The sequence below is a fragment of the Canis lupus genome, chromosome 29 (assembly GCF_048164855.1).
Source record: "Canis lupus baileyi chromosome 29, mCanLup2.hap1, whole genome shotgun sequence".
Lineage (NCBI taxonomy): Eukaryota > Metazoa > Chordata > Mammalia > Carnivora > Canidae > Canis > Canis lupus.
The window spans coordinates 27,029,992-27,047,615 of NC_132866.1; the positions used below are offsets into that span (position 1 = coordinate 27,029,992).

General features: G+C 47.9%; 1 protein-coding gene across 3 annotated transcripts in view; it reads left to right on the forward strand.

The window, feature by feature from the left end:
- FBXW4 (F-box and WD repeat domain containing 4) overlaps positions 1–17,624 on the forward strand; it is a 116,847-nt gene that overhangs the window by 61,881 nt on the left and 37,342 nt on the right. For all 3 annotated transcript variants that reach the window (XM_072805614.1, XM_072805612.1, XM_072805613.1), the window contains exon 5: positions 1,719–1,813. In XM_072805614.1, the coding sequence (XP_072661715.1) occupies positions 1,719–1,813 (95 nt within the window). The remainder of the gene's footprint in view (positions 1–1,718; positions 1,814–17,624) is intronic.

Genomic DNA, 17,624 nt, shown 5'->3' on the forward strand with positions numbered 1-17,624 from the left:
TGAAAGGACTATATAAATGTCCATTTCTGCTGAGTTATATCTTTTCCAGGGATGGGTTTTTTTGGATCTGACCACTGAGGGTAAAGGTGTGATCAACATATTGTTGTCAACTCCTATCCCTCAGGTGTCACAACCCTCAGGTTTCTGGTGGATGGTGTGCTGCTGGGGCAGGACAGGAGGGCCACTTTCCCAACATCATGCTCAGCATTGGCAGCAAGCCTTCTGAGCCACTCCCGGACACCAGGAACCTTAGCCTGTGATTTGCAGGCTGTGATTGGGGTTGTTGATGAGTTCAGGACTGGGGTTGGTGCCATAGATTTTGTAATCCTTAGTGTCTCCTCACCCTCCGACCTGCTAGGGAGTTGGCATGTCAGAAAAGGCAAACCTCTCTTCCAGGCTGGGAATGTCTGAAAGAAGACATTAGAAGTACATCTAGTTACTAGCAAAGTGGCCTGGCTGTAGATACAGAAGAGTAAGCCAGAATCAGGGCACTCCAGGGAAGCTGTGGTATTTACCTTTGTTTTCTGCCTTTTCTTGTTCAGGATCTTCTTGTTAGGTTGACTTTTCCTTTTCTCTATGTTGGAAGTAACTCATGCCCTCCTCCCCCTGTCATGCATAACACAAAATCTTAAAACACTTTTTCCTTTTATAGGGAAGAGATGTCATGTGACCCTAAGAAGGCAAGACCACCCCCACTCCATCACCTGCCCCTTAAACTCGAGGAGTGTTTCCTGAAAGTTCTTCCATCTAAGGTCCTGCCTGGCTTTTGTGTGTTCCCCTTATAGCACTGCAGGGACCTTGAGAGGTCAGTGATCCATCTGGCAGCCTTAGAATCCCTCCTTGGCTGCTGTCTAGGACAGCCCTGTACATTTGAGGCTTCCTTTCTGTTTGGTTAGAGGCTTATTTCCCCGAGTGTGTCATCTGGGGTTGGGTGAGGTGAGGGGGGCCATGTGCTTAATGGAGATTTCTAAATGCACTGGCCTCTGAGGGCTCCCTGAGTGTTGATTAGAGCTAAGCCCAGAGTGGCTGCTAATGTACATTCCTGACTGATAGGGACCAGATAACGTGCTCCAAGCAATATTTTTAACCTGTAGGAGATATGGAAGCTTAAAAGAGTTAAGCTTTTCTGCTACTTTTGGTGACACTAGGTGCTAAATTCCCTGCTGACATGAATAGCGCTGGATCCTGGGCATTATCAACAAACAAACAACAACACATCACCTTTGTGCTTTGAAGCCTCTCTTCTTCTTCCATTCTTTCCTTCCTTTGTATCTTTCTTTTTACTTCTCTCTCTTAATTCTGCTCTAGTTCTGTCTTTGTTCCCCCATACTGTGCCTTGATCTTCCTCTTCCTCCCAACCTCCCGAAGGAAAATCTGGGTGAAAGACAGGAAAAAGGAAAAACCCCAGCCACAAGAGAGGCGAGCTCCACCCACTCACCCTGCTTAGTCAAGTCATAGCTGAAGAGTGTGGAGCTTCGGATTCCCTGGTATAAAATTGGGTGGTGAAGAAGGGCTCTCAGGTGGACGTTAAGAGGGTGGTTTGGACTGGGAGTCAGGTAGGTTAGCCAGAGGCTGGGGAGGCTCCTCTGCTCATATTCTGAGCTCAGCATATACAAGACAGAAAGAAAAGAAGTCTCCACCACCGCCCCCCACTCTCAACACTCACCCCACATCCCCATTTCAGGCAGTATTAAGGAGAGCATCTCTTCTGTTTCCAGGTGTGGCCTTTGGCCTCAGGTCGGCTGGGGCAGTGCTTACACACCATCCAAACTGAAGACCGAGTGTGGTCCATTGCTATCAGCCCATTACTCAGGTAAGGGAGACACTTTTGGATATGGTTTTGTCCTGTATAATAATGCTTTTATTTCATGAGGTTGGGTGGGTGAGAAAATCTTCCACCTGTATATTCTAGGTTGCTTTGAGCCTGTCTTCTGGAGATTTTGAAAATCCTTCAGAGTCTTGAGGTCTGTGGTTCACTTCATATATGCATGAGGTGGGGGCTGACTTCCTAGGCATCTACCCCAGAAATGTGAAGGAAAAGATACTGTTAAGATGTCAGTGAATCAAGCTGGTTATAAGAGTGCCCCTTCTGGAGCATATGCCTTCTGGAGTTGCTTCCAAAGCAGAGGCCTGTTAGCACTCCTGTTGGGAGAGCCAACCTGCTCTCACAACACATATCTGTGGTTTGTTCCCCTTGGAAAATGTCTTTTGGAGTATCCCTTACAGAGTTGAGTCATCAGGAGAGACATGGGGCCTGTGTCCAATTGAGCCCTCATCCAAAGACATGTATGTTGGCTGGATTGATAATTGTATCAGAAGTGCCAAATTTTTTATGGTAGCTTTACCTTACCCTTTGACCTGTTATTCTTGAGCCTTCCCTGTAAATGAGTGAGCTTTGCTTTCTGACTTCAGCTTTCTAGGCTTTCTTATACTAAGGCAGAGCCTCTCTCATCCCCAGCAGGGTACATAGACTCTCTCCTGCACCTGCTGTCAGTGTTTGTTTTTCTAGGGTCTTCCCTCACTTCCTTCACCCCTCACTCCTCACCCAAGTGATCAACGGCAAAGCTGTAGGGCTGCCACCCTCCAACACGGGGCTTAAGTCAGTCACTAGTTTTACGAGAGAGTTGATTCCCCCCTGCCTTCCCCCACAAGACCCCCTTCAGCCTCCTTCTCACTCTATGGAGCCTGCACCCCTCCTCCTGCCCCCTTGTACAACTCCCTTTCAAATTTTTTTCTTTCTAAAGAATTAGAGCCGATTAGCCACGTCATTAATTCTTCAATTTGACGGCTGATATAGCAGGACCTGAAACACATTGCTGACCCCAGAGAATGGAGACCCCGTTCCTTAACATATTGACGATGGGAGAAGTTAATTAAAATTCCACAGAGTGGAGGTGTCGGCTAACCTATAAACCTGTCGCTGTTCAGAACAAATCATTCTAGCAATCCTAGGAAAGAGGGAAGGAAAGACCAGCAGGGAGTAGAGAGGCCCTAAGTGTGTGGGAGCGGAGAGTGGAAAACAGAGCCATTGGGCACTGTCCCTCTGTGGTGTTTTTCCATTGCTGCCCCTTTTAAAGCCAGTTGGCCAGGCTTGGGGATCTGTGGGCTGGATGTATGTAAGGATTGAAGGAAGGCAGGATAGCCCGTGGGAGGTGGCAGATGGGCTGGTGACCGTCCTATGGACTTCTGCTGGCTTCAGGAGACTAGAGTGGACTAGAGTAGCGCTGGTGGTAGAGTACAGCTCTTCAGGGCTGGAGATTTAGGCCAAAGAACACGGCCAGGCTCAACTAGCACCCTGTCCCTTGGACCTCTACTCCTGCCACTTCTCTGGAATGTGTTAAGCTACCCCTTAGCAGCATAGAGCATGACAACTGTTGATGATAGTTTCAGTAAAAGAGGTTGAGGTCAGAGTCTGCTTTGTCATTAAGAAGCATTTTAGAACATAGTAAGCTGTGTTTTGTTTTGCTCATAGCTTGTAGACTGGCTTTGAGGAAGGGCCTAGCTTTATGCCAGTACCAGTACTAGTCAACAATGGCCACACAACTAGATGCTAGCATGCATTAGTCATGTGCCCTGTGCCAGACCCTTTGCTAAGTCCTTGATCTGTCTCATCTTTGGGGAAATCCCGGGTCTTCTGTTTTCTTCTCATTCCCCTTCAGAGTCTTCTTGTCCTCTTGGTGTACTTCCTTGGCCCTAGGCTGAGTCTTTCACTCACTGTTGACTGGTTGTTCAGCTCCCAAACCACAGTTGTTCAAGATGACCTTTTTCCTAGCTCGACATATGGTGTTGTGGACTCAAAATAGTTTGCACGTGGGATGCTGGCTTTACTAGATGGCTGGGGCTATGCTGCTGTTCTCTCCCCCACCCCACCCCATTTTCTCTTACCCTGAAGTGTACTGGACTAGGGCTGTGTTGTCCCATTGTTAGACTCATTTCTTCTCCGTGTCTATGAATTTGAACCTTTCAATGAACGCTTCCATTTTCCCAATCTGGGGAAGCTCTGCCTCCTAGCCTCATGGTTTGTTCTGAAACACAGGGTTCTGCTTTGCCACCACCAGCCAAGTGGTCTTAGGTGAGTCATTCCCTTCTCTGAGACTGTTTCCTTTCTAGACCTTACTAGATGATTATGAAGATGACCTGAAATAATAAGAAAGTACTCGGTAATGCTAAAAGGGCTAGCTCATCGTGTCAACCAGAATCTCTCCTCTCCGGGATAGCATTTGTTCAGAGGCTTTCATTGCTCTCCTGTCTCTAGCTTGGCTGGGGGCTTCTCCTGGCCCTCCTGGAGTTACACCTCCTCAGCATCTTCTTGAGGTGGGGGACCCTCAGCAGGAATCTCTGTCCCTTCCACCACCTTGAGTGTTCCTGCCCTTGCTGGCTGTCTTCTGTTCCCCTCCCTGCCACCTTCCCTGTCGAGTCCAGGCATCAGGGTGTGCGTGGTCACTAATGGTATGTGACTGGGACCCCCTGACAGAGAACGGGAGGGGCAGTGGAGCAGCAGCTACCCTCTGGGGCTGGTATTCCTGGTTGACGTGATGACTTCCCAGCCTCTCACTGCTCCCTCATACCTTTATTTATTTATTTTTTTAAAAGATTTTATTTATTTATTCATGAGAGAGAGAAAGAGAGAGGCAGACACCTAGGCAGGGTGAAAAGCAGGCTCCATGCAGGGAGTCTAATGTAGGACTTGATCCTGGGGCTCCAGCACCACATCCTGAGCCAAAGGCAGATGCTCAACTGCTGAGCCACCCAGGTGTCCCTCCCTCATACCTTTAGAAGGAACCTGAATGGATAGGAGACCTGCCATATCCCTTTTCTCAATTAATCTCTTTCTTCTATTGAAAACAGTTTGTCAGGGCAGCCCTGGTGGCTCAGTGGTTTAGCGCCATCTTCAGCCCGGGGTGTGATCCTGGAGACCCAGGATCGAGTCCCACATAGGGCTCCCGGTGCATGGAGCCTGCTTCTCCCTCTTCCTGTGTCTGCCTCTCTCTCTCTCTGTGTCTGCCATGAATAAATAAATAAAATCTTTAAAAAAAAAAAAAAAAAGAAAACAGTTTGTCAGAGCTAGGCATTGTGTTTATCTATGATGCTGGGGCTTTGCTGCCTTCTTTCCTTAGGTGTGTGCTTAGACACTTGTAGTAGGAAACATGAAACCTCAAGCCTCGGGCTTTATTTGAGGTGCTCAAGACTGAGAGAAAGCTGGGATTCCATCCTGTGTCCAAATATCACCTTTCCTTCCTCCCGTGACCTTGAGTTCTTGATTGGTAAACAGCTGTGGAGGGTGATATTTAATATCAGATACATGCTTAGAGCTGGGTCTAGGTACTTGAAACCACAGAAGGAAAACCAGTAGGTCCAGGCAAGGACCTTCTCTTTACCTCTTGTGTGCCCTCCTCCCTGTCTTCTTGCCCCGGCACCAGTAATTCTGTTTTTAAGATTCCTGACTTATAGGTGAAGCCCCCTATAGAGGAGGCCCAGCCTGGAGCTGTCGGATGAGAGCAAGAAGGGCAGGCTGAGGTAGGAGAGAGGGGAACTGTGGGAGGCTTACCTGGGACATAAGGGGATATGTCCAAGTGTGCTTGTGTAGCTCATCTACAACCTCCTGAGGTCACACTGAATTCCAAGCACTTTTCCATGAGCAACACAGAAAAGTAGAATTTTTAAAAATGTGCAGTAAGTTCTATTGCTATTTAAAAATTATTTCCAGGGATGCCTGAGTGGCTCAGTGGTTGAGCATTTGCCTTTGGCTCAGGGCATAATCCTGGGGTCCTGGGATCAAGTCCAACATCAGGCTCTCCATGGGGAGCCTGCTTCTCCCTCTACCTGTGTCTCTGCCTCTCTTTCTGTGTCTCTCATGAATAAACAAATAAAATATTTAAAATAAAATAAAATAAAAAATAAAAATTATTTCCAGCTGAATAAATTTAGCAATTACTCAAGAGTGAGGAAATACAGAATGGCTAAGGATTCCTTCCTTCCTTTGGAATTTGCATCCCTCCTTCCCTCCCTTCCTCCTCACTGCCCCTACCTATTGACCAAACCCTTGGTGTATGTCAGCTCCTGTGAGGATTTTACCTGGTGGTGGGGTAAAAGGGCACATAACTATAATGGCTGCCAGGTGATACTGAGTGCCCGAAACTCAGCCAATGTCTGGCTGAGGGGGAAGGGGGTGTCACTGCCACAGCCCTCCTCAGCAGAGGGAGATATTGAGGCTCAGGGAAGACTGATATAGGGCCTACGTGGCATGGGGCAGAAGAGGTAGCAGTTCATGCTCTGGTCTCTAGCCTACGGCCTCGTCCTATGTGCTGAGGGACGACCACGAGGCAGGCCCTAGGTCATTGCTCTGCCTTTGTCCACCAGCATGTTGGACAGTAGCTGTGGCTCTTAAAAGGCTTCTGGGGCCTGAGGAACATTCTCTCCTAGAGGACCAAGTTGAGCTGGAGGCTTGGGGAGAGGGCACTACATCCTTGGTGCCAGGACTCACTCAGGCGGCTGTGAGTGCTTGCACCATCCTAGGAGCATGAATGCTCTTTGATCTTTGGTTTGCAGGGGAGTGGGGGAGTGCACCAAACCAGCTGTGGGGCCATGGGGGGCAAAATGATTCCAGAGACCCACTTACCCTGTTTTCCTGCTAAGGGAAGAGTGAGGAGCCCACAACTCCTCCTTCCTCCACAGATACCATATTTATGGCCCTGCAGGAACCAAGGTGATGCTCAGCATACTTCTTTCCCCATCTCTGAACAACACTTGCTATCGTGTGAGTGAGTGTGGTCAGGAAGGCTTCCCAGGACACTTGGGTTTTAATCCCTTCTCTCTTGTTTCTGTCATTAGGGAAATATATGAGTGGTATAGGTGTAGAAAATTGACTTAGCTGTGTTATTAAATATACAATATAATTTTGTGTGACTTTGCTCACTGTGGTGGCCTGTTTGTTTTTTGGGGGAATAGTCCAAGTCTGCATGAAATGTACCGATTCAAATTTGCAAAGTGAGTTATGGCCTCTGGGGGGTTTTGATGGAGGAGCTGCCCCTGCTTGCTTCATTTCTCCCAGAGGTGAGGGAGAGTCTGGAAGGAGAGCAATCACTGTGTACTGTTCAGGGAGGGGGTGGGCTTCTGGGGAGAGCAGGGTGTTTGTTTCAGTGGCTACAGGGTTTACTTTGTGTTGTGTGTGTGGTAAACGCATATTCACCAGCCTGTTGAAATACACCTTTCTTTAGTGAAAGGTAATTGCATCTGGAGTTTTCTCTGAGAGGTTTGAAAGATTGGAAAAAGAGACAGCCAACTTTCAGTGTGGATTCTTTTGGTTCCCAGTGGCTTAGTGTTCCTTTGGCCCTGGACTTCATAACCCTGAGCTTTTAGGGGAAAATGAGTCAAAAGTAAAGGTTGTGCCTCTGAGTTTTGTTTTTTTTGTGGTTGGTGATGGGTAGCTGGGCTGTGAAAAGGATCCCTAACCTCGATAACCTGAGGAAAGACACTGATGGCTGACTCGGTCGTGCTTTACATTGTGGCTTGGCCTGTGGCCAATTCTATCTCTCTGTCCTGCCTTCCCAGGGCCAGAGCAGAGGGAAGTTTCCTCCAGGGGCTGTCTGGGGAAAGGAGACCTTCCCTAAGCAAGGAATGGCTTGGTGTCCTCGTTTGCCAGGCTACCAAGCACACAGGAGGGAGCCTCCTGGATGAGAGAGTCAGAGGCACAAAGATACATTGGATGGACAGGGAGCCGGAATGGTTGGAAGAGGAGGCAAGACATCTGGAGAAAGACAGGAGCTCTGGAATGCTAGATGGGCCTCCTGGTCCAACCTGAAATGACTGTAAATTGGAAAAGGATCAGTGTAGGGGTGCAATCGAAACAGAGTCTGGTGCTGCTGAATCTCAGTGCCATGCCTGCTGCCTAGGCTAAGCCAAGCCTCTTCAGTGGGTGTGAGTGTATCCATCAGTAGCAGGGATGAGCTTCCACAATGGTGGGTTTCACTTCCTCAAGACCCTGGATTTCTGCCACTGCTCAGGGCAGGATGGGCACAGGGAGACTCATGTGCTGAGCTGCTCGCCTAAAACCAGTGACCCAACCAGCCCTGGCTGGCCCGGAACCCATCTGTGGGAGCAACTTCCTCCCTGGCCAGCAAGATTGGCTCTGTTGTTAAGAGCTGACTTAAATAAAACACCACAAATAGAAGCAGAAGCCGCTGCAGAAGATAGGGTGCTGCAGATACAGAGTCCTGCACCCGCAGAGCCTGCCTTTTCCAACGGGGCAACATTGCCTTCCCTCAGTCTCTGTCAAGTTCTTCCTCCTTCCCTTCCTCTCTCTCTGTTTCCATACTCAAGCATTGTTATGTGCTAGACCCTGGGGAAGCCACCATGAACTAGACAGTGTAGTGTGACAGCGACCAGTCAGATGGGTAATATGATGTGTTGAGTCCCCAGCTGGGGGACTAGCACATGGGAAGGACCGACCACCTGCCCCCAGTTCTGGCCTGTACCTCGGTTTCTGCTCGTCCCTTGTCAGGAAGAATGTCCTTTCCCTGCTGCAGCTGCCCCTGACTTTTCTGCGTTGTGTGTGCAGTGTGCCTGTGTTTGTCCACCTTTGATCACTGTTCTGCCAACAGATAATTTAGCAATCCACATCCCCAGGTGGAAGCATGGAGTTAATGTTAAAATTAGTTGGAGATACACACACACACACACACACACACACACACACACACATACTCTTTAAACTTCAGTGGGTGATGAAGCAGAGAGGGAGGCGGGAGGCGGGAGGGTGAAGGGGAGCCATAAATTCTGGGCCTGGTGTAGCTGTTCTGGAGCAGCCGGGAAGCCTCTGATGTCTCCACAGCACTTTCATTAACATTTAAATTAAGGGTTTGTTTTCCAGTCTGTTTTATAGGCAGGGACCTTTCATGGCCTGTCACATGCTCCCCTCCCCCTCCACCCCCCACCCCCCCAACAAGTGTGTAATTGTAGCCAGGGCTCTATCCTCACTGGGTCGAAGCTGGAGTTCAAAGGGAATTCCTGGAGCTAGAGCTCTGGAGGTACAGGGTGTAACAGTCAGGATGTGGGTGTTTCCTCTAACGCGAAGGTGCTCTTTCTCCTCTTGTCCCACCTGGGCTTTGCTCTGTTCTTTGAAGGGACACACACTTCAATCTGACTCTGACTCCTTCCCACCTTCCTTCCCCAGGGCCACAGGGCATGTGGGAAAGGGTACATCCATGAGTGGTTGCTCCTTCTATCACAAGTTAGGGCCTGGGACAGATGGTTCTAAGATACAGATCTTCATGCTTATCTTCTTCCTTTTGATTTTTTTTTTTTTTTGAGGAGAGGAGAATACTTCCTCCTCCTCTGTCTCCTCAGAGAAGCAACAATATAAAAGAGATTGCCATCTGAGAAGAACTTGTAATAGGGCCCTTTGGTCCCGAAAGGTGCATTCTGGCTTCAACAGCTATGTATATACACACTGTACGTGGCTGCTGGCTCTGAGGGTACACACATTTGAAATAACTTACTGATCTAGGAGATCATTTGAGACCTGTTTTCTCAGGTTCTGGCATTCAGAGGAAGCTCTTCTATACCTCACAGGGAGAATTATTCCTAAGCTTCCTTTCATACTGGCCTATCTGGCAGCACTTGAGAGTGTTTTGAAAAGACATCACTGCTCTGGTCTCAGTCCTCCCTGTCAGCATCCTGTTGATGAACAGATGACAAGAACATGTCCCAAACACTGTAGACCATCTCATTAATTCATAGCCTCAGGGCTGAGTTCACCCACTGCTGGTGTCCAGCTAGAGCTCCCTGCTGGACAGTGAAGAGAGGGGAATTTGCACCTTTCTCTCTTTCTGTGCAGAGGCTCAGAATTTTCTTTCTCTTGGAGCCTTGACTTTACTACTTGAATCACCATATCCACTTGAGTCCATGAATCCACTCAAACCATCTGTGACTTATCTGCAGGATTCAAGATGGCTGAGTGTCCTGCTCTCTTGTTCCAGGTAGCCCAGTCAACAGGTGGACACCCTCATGCCCTGGAATCCTGCCTGAGAGGAGTGCGGGAGGAGCTGGGGCGACCCCTGTGCAGGTGCTGCTGGTCTCAGATTGCAGCCCAGGGTCCAGGCCCCGCCTGGCGGTGATTAATCTGGGACACGGGCCGGCAGAGGCCCAGCCAGGGCAGCTTTGGTCCCTCACTGTGAAGACCTTTGGCTCAAACACTGAACTGATCTCTAGAGCCGGCTTCGGCTTGAGTTTGATCTGTCAAGGCTAAAGAGGAACCTGATGGTGGGGCGGAAACTTCTAGCCCTGTCTGACTTATGGCACTGATCCGTTCCAGTGGCCCTGTCATGATAATACTCATATATTAAAAAAGATTTCCCCACCTGTTAGCTGTAACACTCAGATCAGTCAAAAAAGGGATCTTCATGGAATATCTGTGCTTTTAGTTTCTTGGGTGGATGGAGCTCATACTTGTAAGTAGATTGGGGGGTTGGGGGCAGCCCCGGTGGCTCAGTGGTTTAAGCGCCACCTTCAGTCCAGGGCATGATCCTGCAGACCGGGGATGGAGTCCCACATCAGGCTCCCTGCATGGAGCCTGCTTCTCCCTCTGCCTGTGTCTCTGCCTCTCTCTCTCTCTGTGTCTCTCATGAATAAATAAATAAAATCTTAAAAAAAAAAAAAAAGATTGGGGGGTGGGGTAGGGTTTGTCCTGGGCCCAAGTAAAGAAGACAATGATGAGATGTGCCTTGGTCAGTAGCATAATATATGTTTGTGCATTGAGGGGGGTGATATCAAAAGTGGAAGGATTACCCCATCCTCCTGCTGCAAGTAGGTGGCTCTTGGGCCATTTGGGACAGATTTGGGTACTTCAGTTTCGAGTCAATTCTTAAGTTCCTTGTATTCTTCTTCTTTTTTTTTTTTAAAGATTTTATTCATTTTTTCTTGAGAGAAAGAGAGAGAGAGAGAGGAGAGAGGCAGAGACACAGGCAGAGGGAGAAGCAGGCTCCATGCAGGGAGCCCGATGTGGGACTTGATCCCAGGTCTCCAGGATCAGGCCCTGGGCTGAAGGCAGCACTAAACCACTGAGCCACCCGGGCTGCCCTGTTCCTTGTTTTCATTTCAAACCAAAATTTTTTGAAAAGGTGTCCCTGTATCCCCCACTGCCTTTCCTTTTACCCAGGTCCTGGTCCCTGAGCTCTCCAGCTGGCAGTCCACAGTGTCCGTTGTATTTCTTTCCTTCTCTGAGTTCAGAACCGTCACACGTGGCCTACTTGGTCATGGGCTTAAGACCCAAGAACAGGATTCCTGCTGCCCTTGACTGTTTCTGTGTGTCCGTGTGTTCCATTATTACAGTAGTTCCATTTGGGAGGAGTAGGAGCTGGGGACCTAAGAGCTAGGACATTTTCTCACACCATCAGGAAAAAGAATAGTTCCTATCATCTGCAGCAGCAATGGAATATGAAACTACTGATATGGGGAACTATCTGTAAAGATGCTCAGAAAGTCTGTGTTGACTCTGAATTTTGCTGTGCTGACTTGAGCCTCTACATACGATGACAGTAAAGGATGCTTAATGCCTCAGCAGGTCGACCATAGTGTTCTGCTCTTCCTTCAGACTGATACTAAAAGACCCCTGGCTGTGTGGATTGGACATCTGCTAATCCTTGCACCTCTCTAGCAGTTTCTTGAATGGACACTTTCGAAGTTTCAGATTTTAACCTTTGCGAAGGTGGGGTTTTATTTCCTGTCTCCTATAAGAGTTCTATGCCTGTGTGCTACAGATGAAATCCCTCCAACTCTGGGGTGCCCTACTGAGCTGACTACCTAAGATCCTTGCCCCTTTGCCCACTTGTTCTAGCTCCTTTCTTAGGCTGGGGTGTTTTCATAGGGGGTAGTTTGTGACCTGATCTGTAGTACCCTATCTGATTGGCTTGGCTCAGATGGAAAGAAGGTGCTGGCAAGCCAGGGAAGAGAGGAGGGAGGGGAGTATGTGCATGCAGAAGCTATGGTAATGGCAAAAGGAATATTAGTCCAAGAGCTGCTGGCCCAGGAAATTGCTTTCTGCAGAAGCTTTTCTTTTTCATAGTTTGCAATGCAAATTTAAAACATGAATGGAAAAGGAAAGGAGGGGGCAGATGGGGTGCCAGTTGGGATGTGATAATATCCAAAGTCTTGATCAGAGTCTCATTTGCAAAAGAGAATTTCAAGTCATGGGAGAGAAACTTTTAGGAAACTAAAATCATTATAAATCATGTTTTGCTGTGGCACTCCCCCTATACCACACACACACACACACACACACACACACACACCCTTATATCTTTCCCATGTTCTTGTGTTCAGACTTGTCTCTGGCCCTGCTCAGTTCACACTGCAGTCTCTACCTATGTTTCTTCCTATAGGAAAGCCATAATCCAGCTTCTAGAATAGTGGTCATGGTATAGTATTTGATCTTCATAGCAGGTTGGAAACACTGGACCCATCTAAAGTTGGTGCACTTCAGACGTCCTGGTCCTGGAGATGGGAGCCTTGTCAGCGTGCTAGCTGAAGAACTTGTATCTTGAAGGCAAGAGTTTGCCCACTTGGAGAAGGCGCTAAAGCCAAGGCTCTTCATCTTCTGCTTTCTCTGACCCTCTTCACACTGTAGGTAGGCTTGATGAAGTATAGCATGGGGTTGCTGGGCTTTTTTTCACTCTCTTGATTTCCCGAACTTCATCTGCCCCATCTAGAGAGCACGTGTGGCTTTCTGCTTCCAGGCTGGAGATGCTTGATGTCTGGTTGCTTCTGGATGCTTTGGTGATGTTGGAGGTGGGAGTAGACAGGGAGTGATTATGACTTTCATTATGTTGGCAGAGCAATCAATTGGTCAGGTGGGAAGCTTCAGACTGACTTTTTTCTAGGAGTTGAGCTAGCCAGGAAGACACCAAGAGAGGCCAGAGCATTTCAAGTACAAGTATGCCCCAATGGTAGAGTCACCATGCAGCTGTGGGGCTGCTTCCCCTCCTTTCTGTGTGTCTGTCTTACACATGTGACAAACAACTGGCTGAACAACTAGAGAAGGAAGAGCTGAGCTGTGTGGAGTAAGGTGAAATGTACCCTTTCTGCCTGTGGCCACCATGAGTGTTCCTTCCTTCCTTCTTCATTGATTGGGGTATTTTGAAAGAGAGATTAGCTCAAGTCTTGCCCTGGGGGAGTCCTGTGGTACTTGGGCAAAACTCTGGAGTCTCGGAGGGCACACCTCCTATAGGATGCTTCCAGATTTTTTTTTTTAAGATTTTATTAATTCATGGGAGACACAGAAAGAGAGGCAGAGACATAGGCAGAGGGAGAAGCAGGCTCCCTGCAGGGAGCCCAATGTGGGACTCGATCCCAGGACCTCTGGATCACGACCTGAGCCAAAGGTAGACACTCAACAACTGAGCCACCCAGGCGTCCGGAGGATGCTTCCAGATTTAATGGGCCACTGCTTCTTAACACATGGTCCTCACTCTGAACTTGCTGCCCCATGGGCTACAGAGAGGGTCCAGCTCAGAGCATGTGATCCTACCCCTCCCCCAACCCCATCTGTCTTTCTCCTGAGGACTCTCTTGTAGATTGCGTCTCTTTCTCCTGTTGCTTTCTGCCTGTTGAGGCTATAGCTTTAGCTGTCGAGGCCAAGCCTGGACCTCTTTTCTCCTTAGCCTGAATGGGAGGGAGAGCAAGTGAGTGATTCGACTGGGGTCCTGTGGTGAATGACCCAAGAGAAGGGTCAGCTGGTTTTGGGGTGCGATCTATAACATTGGGTCGAGAGAGACTCATGGGTTAATGTGTTGGCCAGCTTGACTCTCACTAGTATCCAGGGTGAGCTGTGGTTGAGAATAAAAACAAAAAATTAACAGGAAAAAAAAAATAGATTATTCAAAGGATTCTTCCACTTGTTAGAGGTCTGTGGCCAGGAAAATCCTTTGCAGGCGGGTAAGGGCGGATCCAGGAATAAGAGGGAAAGTTAGAGTTTTAAAATTTCATTAGCTTGGCAATGAGTACCCAAATAAAAACATGAAAACCTTTTGACACATAAATTCCACATCTAGGAATTTATCCTAAGACAACAATCAGACAAGTGTGCATGATGCATGTATGAAGACTTATGTGGAGAACACATAAATATCCAATAATAGGGGTGTTGTTGAATATTTTATGGTATGTTCACCCAGTAGAAGCCCATGGTGCCACTGAAAGGATGATGAGACAGGTATCTATCAACCCTGAAAGATATCCTAACATATTATTGAATGAAAAAAGATCACAAAATAGTTATAAGAATTATTTGACTATCTTTTCAGAGTTATTTCTTATGTGGTGGATTTCTGCCCACCTTCCCCCCCCCCCCTTTTTTTTGCATTTAAATTTTTTGTAATGAGCACAAACGTAAAAACGTATTTTTTTATTTTTTATTTTTTATTTTTTTATTTATTTATTTTTTTATTTATGATAGGCACACAGTGAGAGAGAGAGACGCAGAGACACAGGCAGAGGGAGAAGCAGGCTCCATGCACCGGGAGCCGACGTGGGATTCGATCCCGGGTCTCCAGGATCGCGCCCTGGGCCAAAGGCAGGCGCCAAACCGCTGCGCCACCCAGGGATCCCTATTTTTTATTTTTTTTTGTAAAGGGCATTTAAATATCCATTTCAGCATCGGGAACTACGGAAAGAATCCTTTCTTTTTATCTTTACATAGTTATTTAAATTAAGGTTGCATGGACCTACATTTAGTTTTTTATTTTGAACAGTTGTGTGAAGTCTAATTTACACACCATAAAACTTGCCCATTTTAAGAGACAATTTAAATATACAATTCCATGATTTTTGGTAAAGTTACAGAGTTATACAACCATCATCACAATTCAGTTTAGAATATTTCTGTCACCTTGAAAAGGTCCCTCTTTACTTGAACTTTTGCAGCATTCTGCATGGTTTCATGCTTGGGATCTTTTGTGGGAAAGAAATAAGCTAAAATATTGGAATTTTTAAAAAAGGTAGTGTAAACTCAGAACTGTTTTTCTGTGTGATGCATGTCTCCGGGTGCCTGCCTTGTAGATGTTTTGAGAATGCTGCTATGTGCAATGTCACACAGGGAGTATGAAGCCCAGGAGTCAGTTTTTACTACCCAGGAGCTTAGTCTGGTTGGGAAAACAGTGTATGTACTCAGAGAACGATTCATCTCAGTAGATAATCCAGCGTGAGTGGCGTCAACTGCTGGGATTATTGACAGGAAATTGGAGGAAAGCAGTAGCCTTTGAGTAAAATGCAGGGAGCTTTCTGGATGACATGAAATTTTTTTAAAAAAGATTTATTTATTTATTCATGAGAGACACAGAGAGAGAGAGGCAGAGACACAGGCAGAGGGAGAAGCAGGCTCTATGCAAGGAGCCCGATCCAGTACTCGATCCCGGGATGCCAGGATCACGCCCTGGGCCAAAGGCAGACGCTCAACCACTGAGCTACTCAGGCATCCTGGGTGACATAGAATTTGAAGTAGGACTTAAGGGTGGTTCTGTCTACATTGCAGGAGGGAACTTGAGGCATGGGGGTATGGGAGGGGATGGGCGGAAGCCCATTGTAAGTTTGGGGGTTCAGAGGATACCAATCTGGCTGATAGGGGTGGAGGGTTTATGTAAAGGAGTGGTGGGCAGTGAGACTGGAGGGGACATTTGGGGCATGGTTTTAGAGGCTTTGAGGAGCACTTGGACTTTAACCTGAGGATGGTGGAAGCCCTTGAAAGACTTGTGACCACATTGAAGCAGTTACAGGATTAACGTGGCTCCACAGTATGTAGGATGTTTTGGGGGAGGGCCTGAGGCTGGTGGGCTACTTTTTCAGGAGTTTGGTACGTTAACAGTAAGGGTCTGGGCTCCCAGCGAGAGTGGGAAGACCACCTTGGATTCAGGAATAACTCTGCATTCATGGCTATGTGTGGTGGAGAGGGAAGGGACCCATGTGAGTTCCTCCCTGAGCCTGGTAACTGAAGGGGAGCCTGGTTTTGACCAGACTGAGTTCTGTCTCAGACCTATTGGTTTGAGGCAGTAACGGGACAGACAGGTAGCTGTAACCAGTGACAGCCAGACATGGTGGCCTGGAGCTCAGACATGGCTTGGAGACAACAGCTGAAATACCACAAAGGATTAGCACCAAAGGAAAGCTCAGAGAGGCAGGAGAACATAGGAGCTGGGAGAAAGTAACGTATCCAGGGAGAGTCAACCATGGACAACTTACATAAATTAATTGATCCTCCCCATTCTACGTGACCCATAGGACAGATTTGGTAAAAATGCATAGCGTTAATATCAATGTGTGGAGAGTTGCAAGCATTTTATTCTCCTTGCTTGATTTAAGCATTTTGTACTTTCCAAACTACAGTAAAATCTAAATTTTGCTTTCTCTCAAATTCTTTCCTCTGGCTCTTGTTCTATTCTCTGCTCTTCCCTATGGCTATTTCCCTTGAGGGCAGCCTACTTTGGGCTTGGTAATCATCTAGCAGCTGAGCTAGAGGTGCTAAGTGACAAAGTGAGGGGAGTGTCATCTCTGGTTTTCTTCCATGTTTTTTGCTCCATGCATAATGGTGTTCGGGGCAAAGCAAGGGGCCAAGTGAGGAGAGAGTAAGAAGCCAAGTGACCACTTTGCCATTTGGAGTGATTTGGCATGGGAGCCACAGAGGCTGCCCAGGTTCTGGGCTTGCTTGGGCCACTGTGCCTGTCTGAAATCTTTCTTTAAAGGGAACTAAACAGAAACTTTCAAATCCTCCCCAGGTTCTTTAGGGTAGTAATTCCACGGGGCTCGTCATCTGTGTTTGAAGCTGGTGGTGAGGAGGGCGGAGTGCGGAGAAGCGAGGGGGTGGAGATGGGAAGCAGAGAAGGAATCAGAGAGAGAAATTTTATTGAGGGAGAGTTTGCTGGGTTTATGGGAGGGAAATCTCTCCCCTCCTCCCCATTCGGATTTGAAAGGGCCGGTGAATCTTTGATTAGGTGCAGGTCAAAAGAATTTACACATTGTGACCTTAATAACTAGAGGTGATTGGCAGGCGGGCTGTGGGGAGGGGGCTGCGGGTCCCTTTCATCTCACTTAGCACAGAGGAGAGACAATAGGCCCGCCGATTTTCCTTGTTGTCCCTTGTTTGAAAAGGTCTGGTGTCTCTACTAGGTACCTGTGACACGGGGGTCTTGATTGGGGTCTCATAAAGGCCCCTGTCAGTATGTCCAAAGGCCAAGAGTACAAAAGCAAGCAGTGGGTGGGGGTCTCAGCTGACCACAGAAGAAGGGAGGGGAGGGCCCGGGAGGCAGTGGAGGGAGAAGCCACCCCCGACGGGAGCCCTTATAGAAGGAGGGGAGGAGGGGGGCATAGAAGGGCCATTTTTGTCCCTAACTCATCAAGCACATCTGCAGAATTGTCCAGGCTGCTGCCTCCCAGTTTCAAAAGAAAAAAATGATCGTTTGATAAACCGTCCCCGATTCACCACTTTCTCACAAGGGTGGGAGACCCAGCCCTGACCTCTGTATGATTTCACGTCAGGACCAGGCTTTCTTTCCCCCACCCCCAAATTGCTAGAGAAACTTTGAAATGTATCCCGTGGCTTTCTCTCTCCAGTCTTCAAGCCCCCCACCCCCATTTCCCAC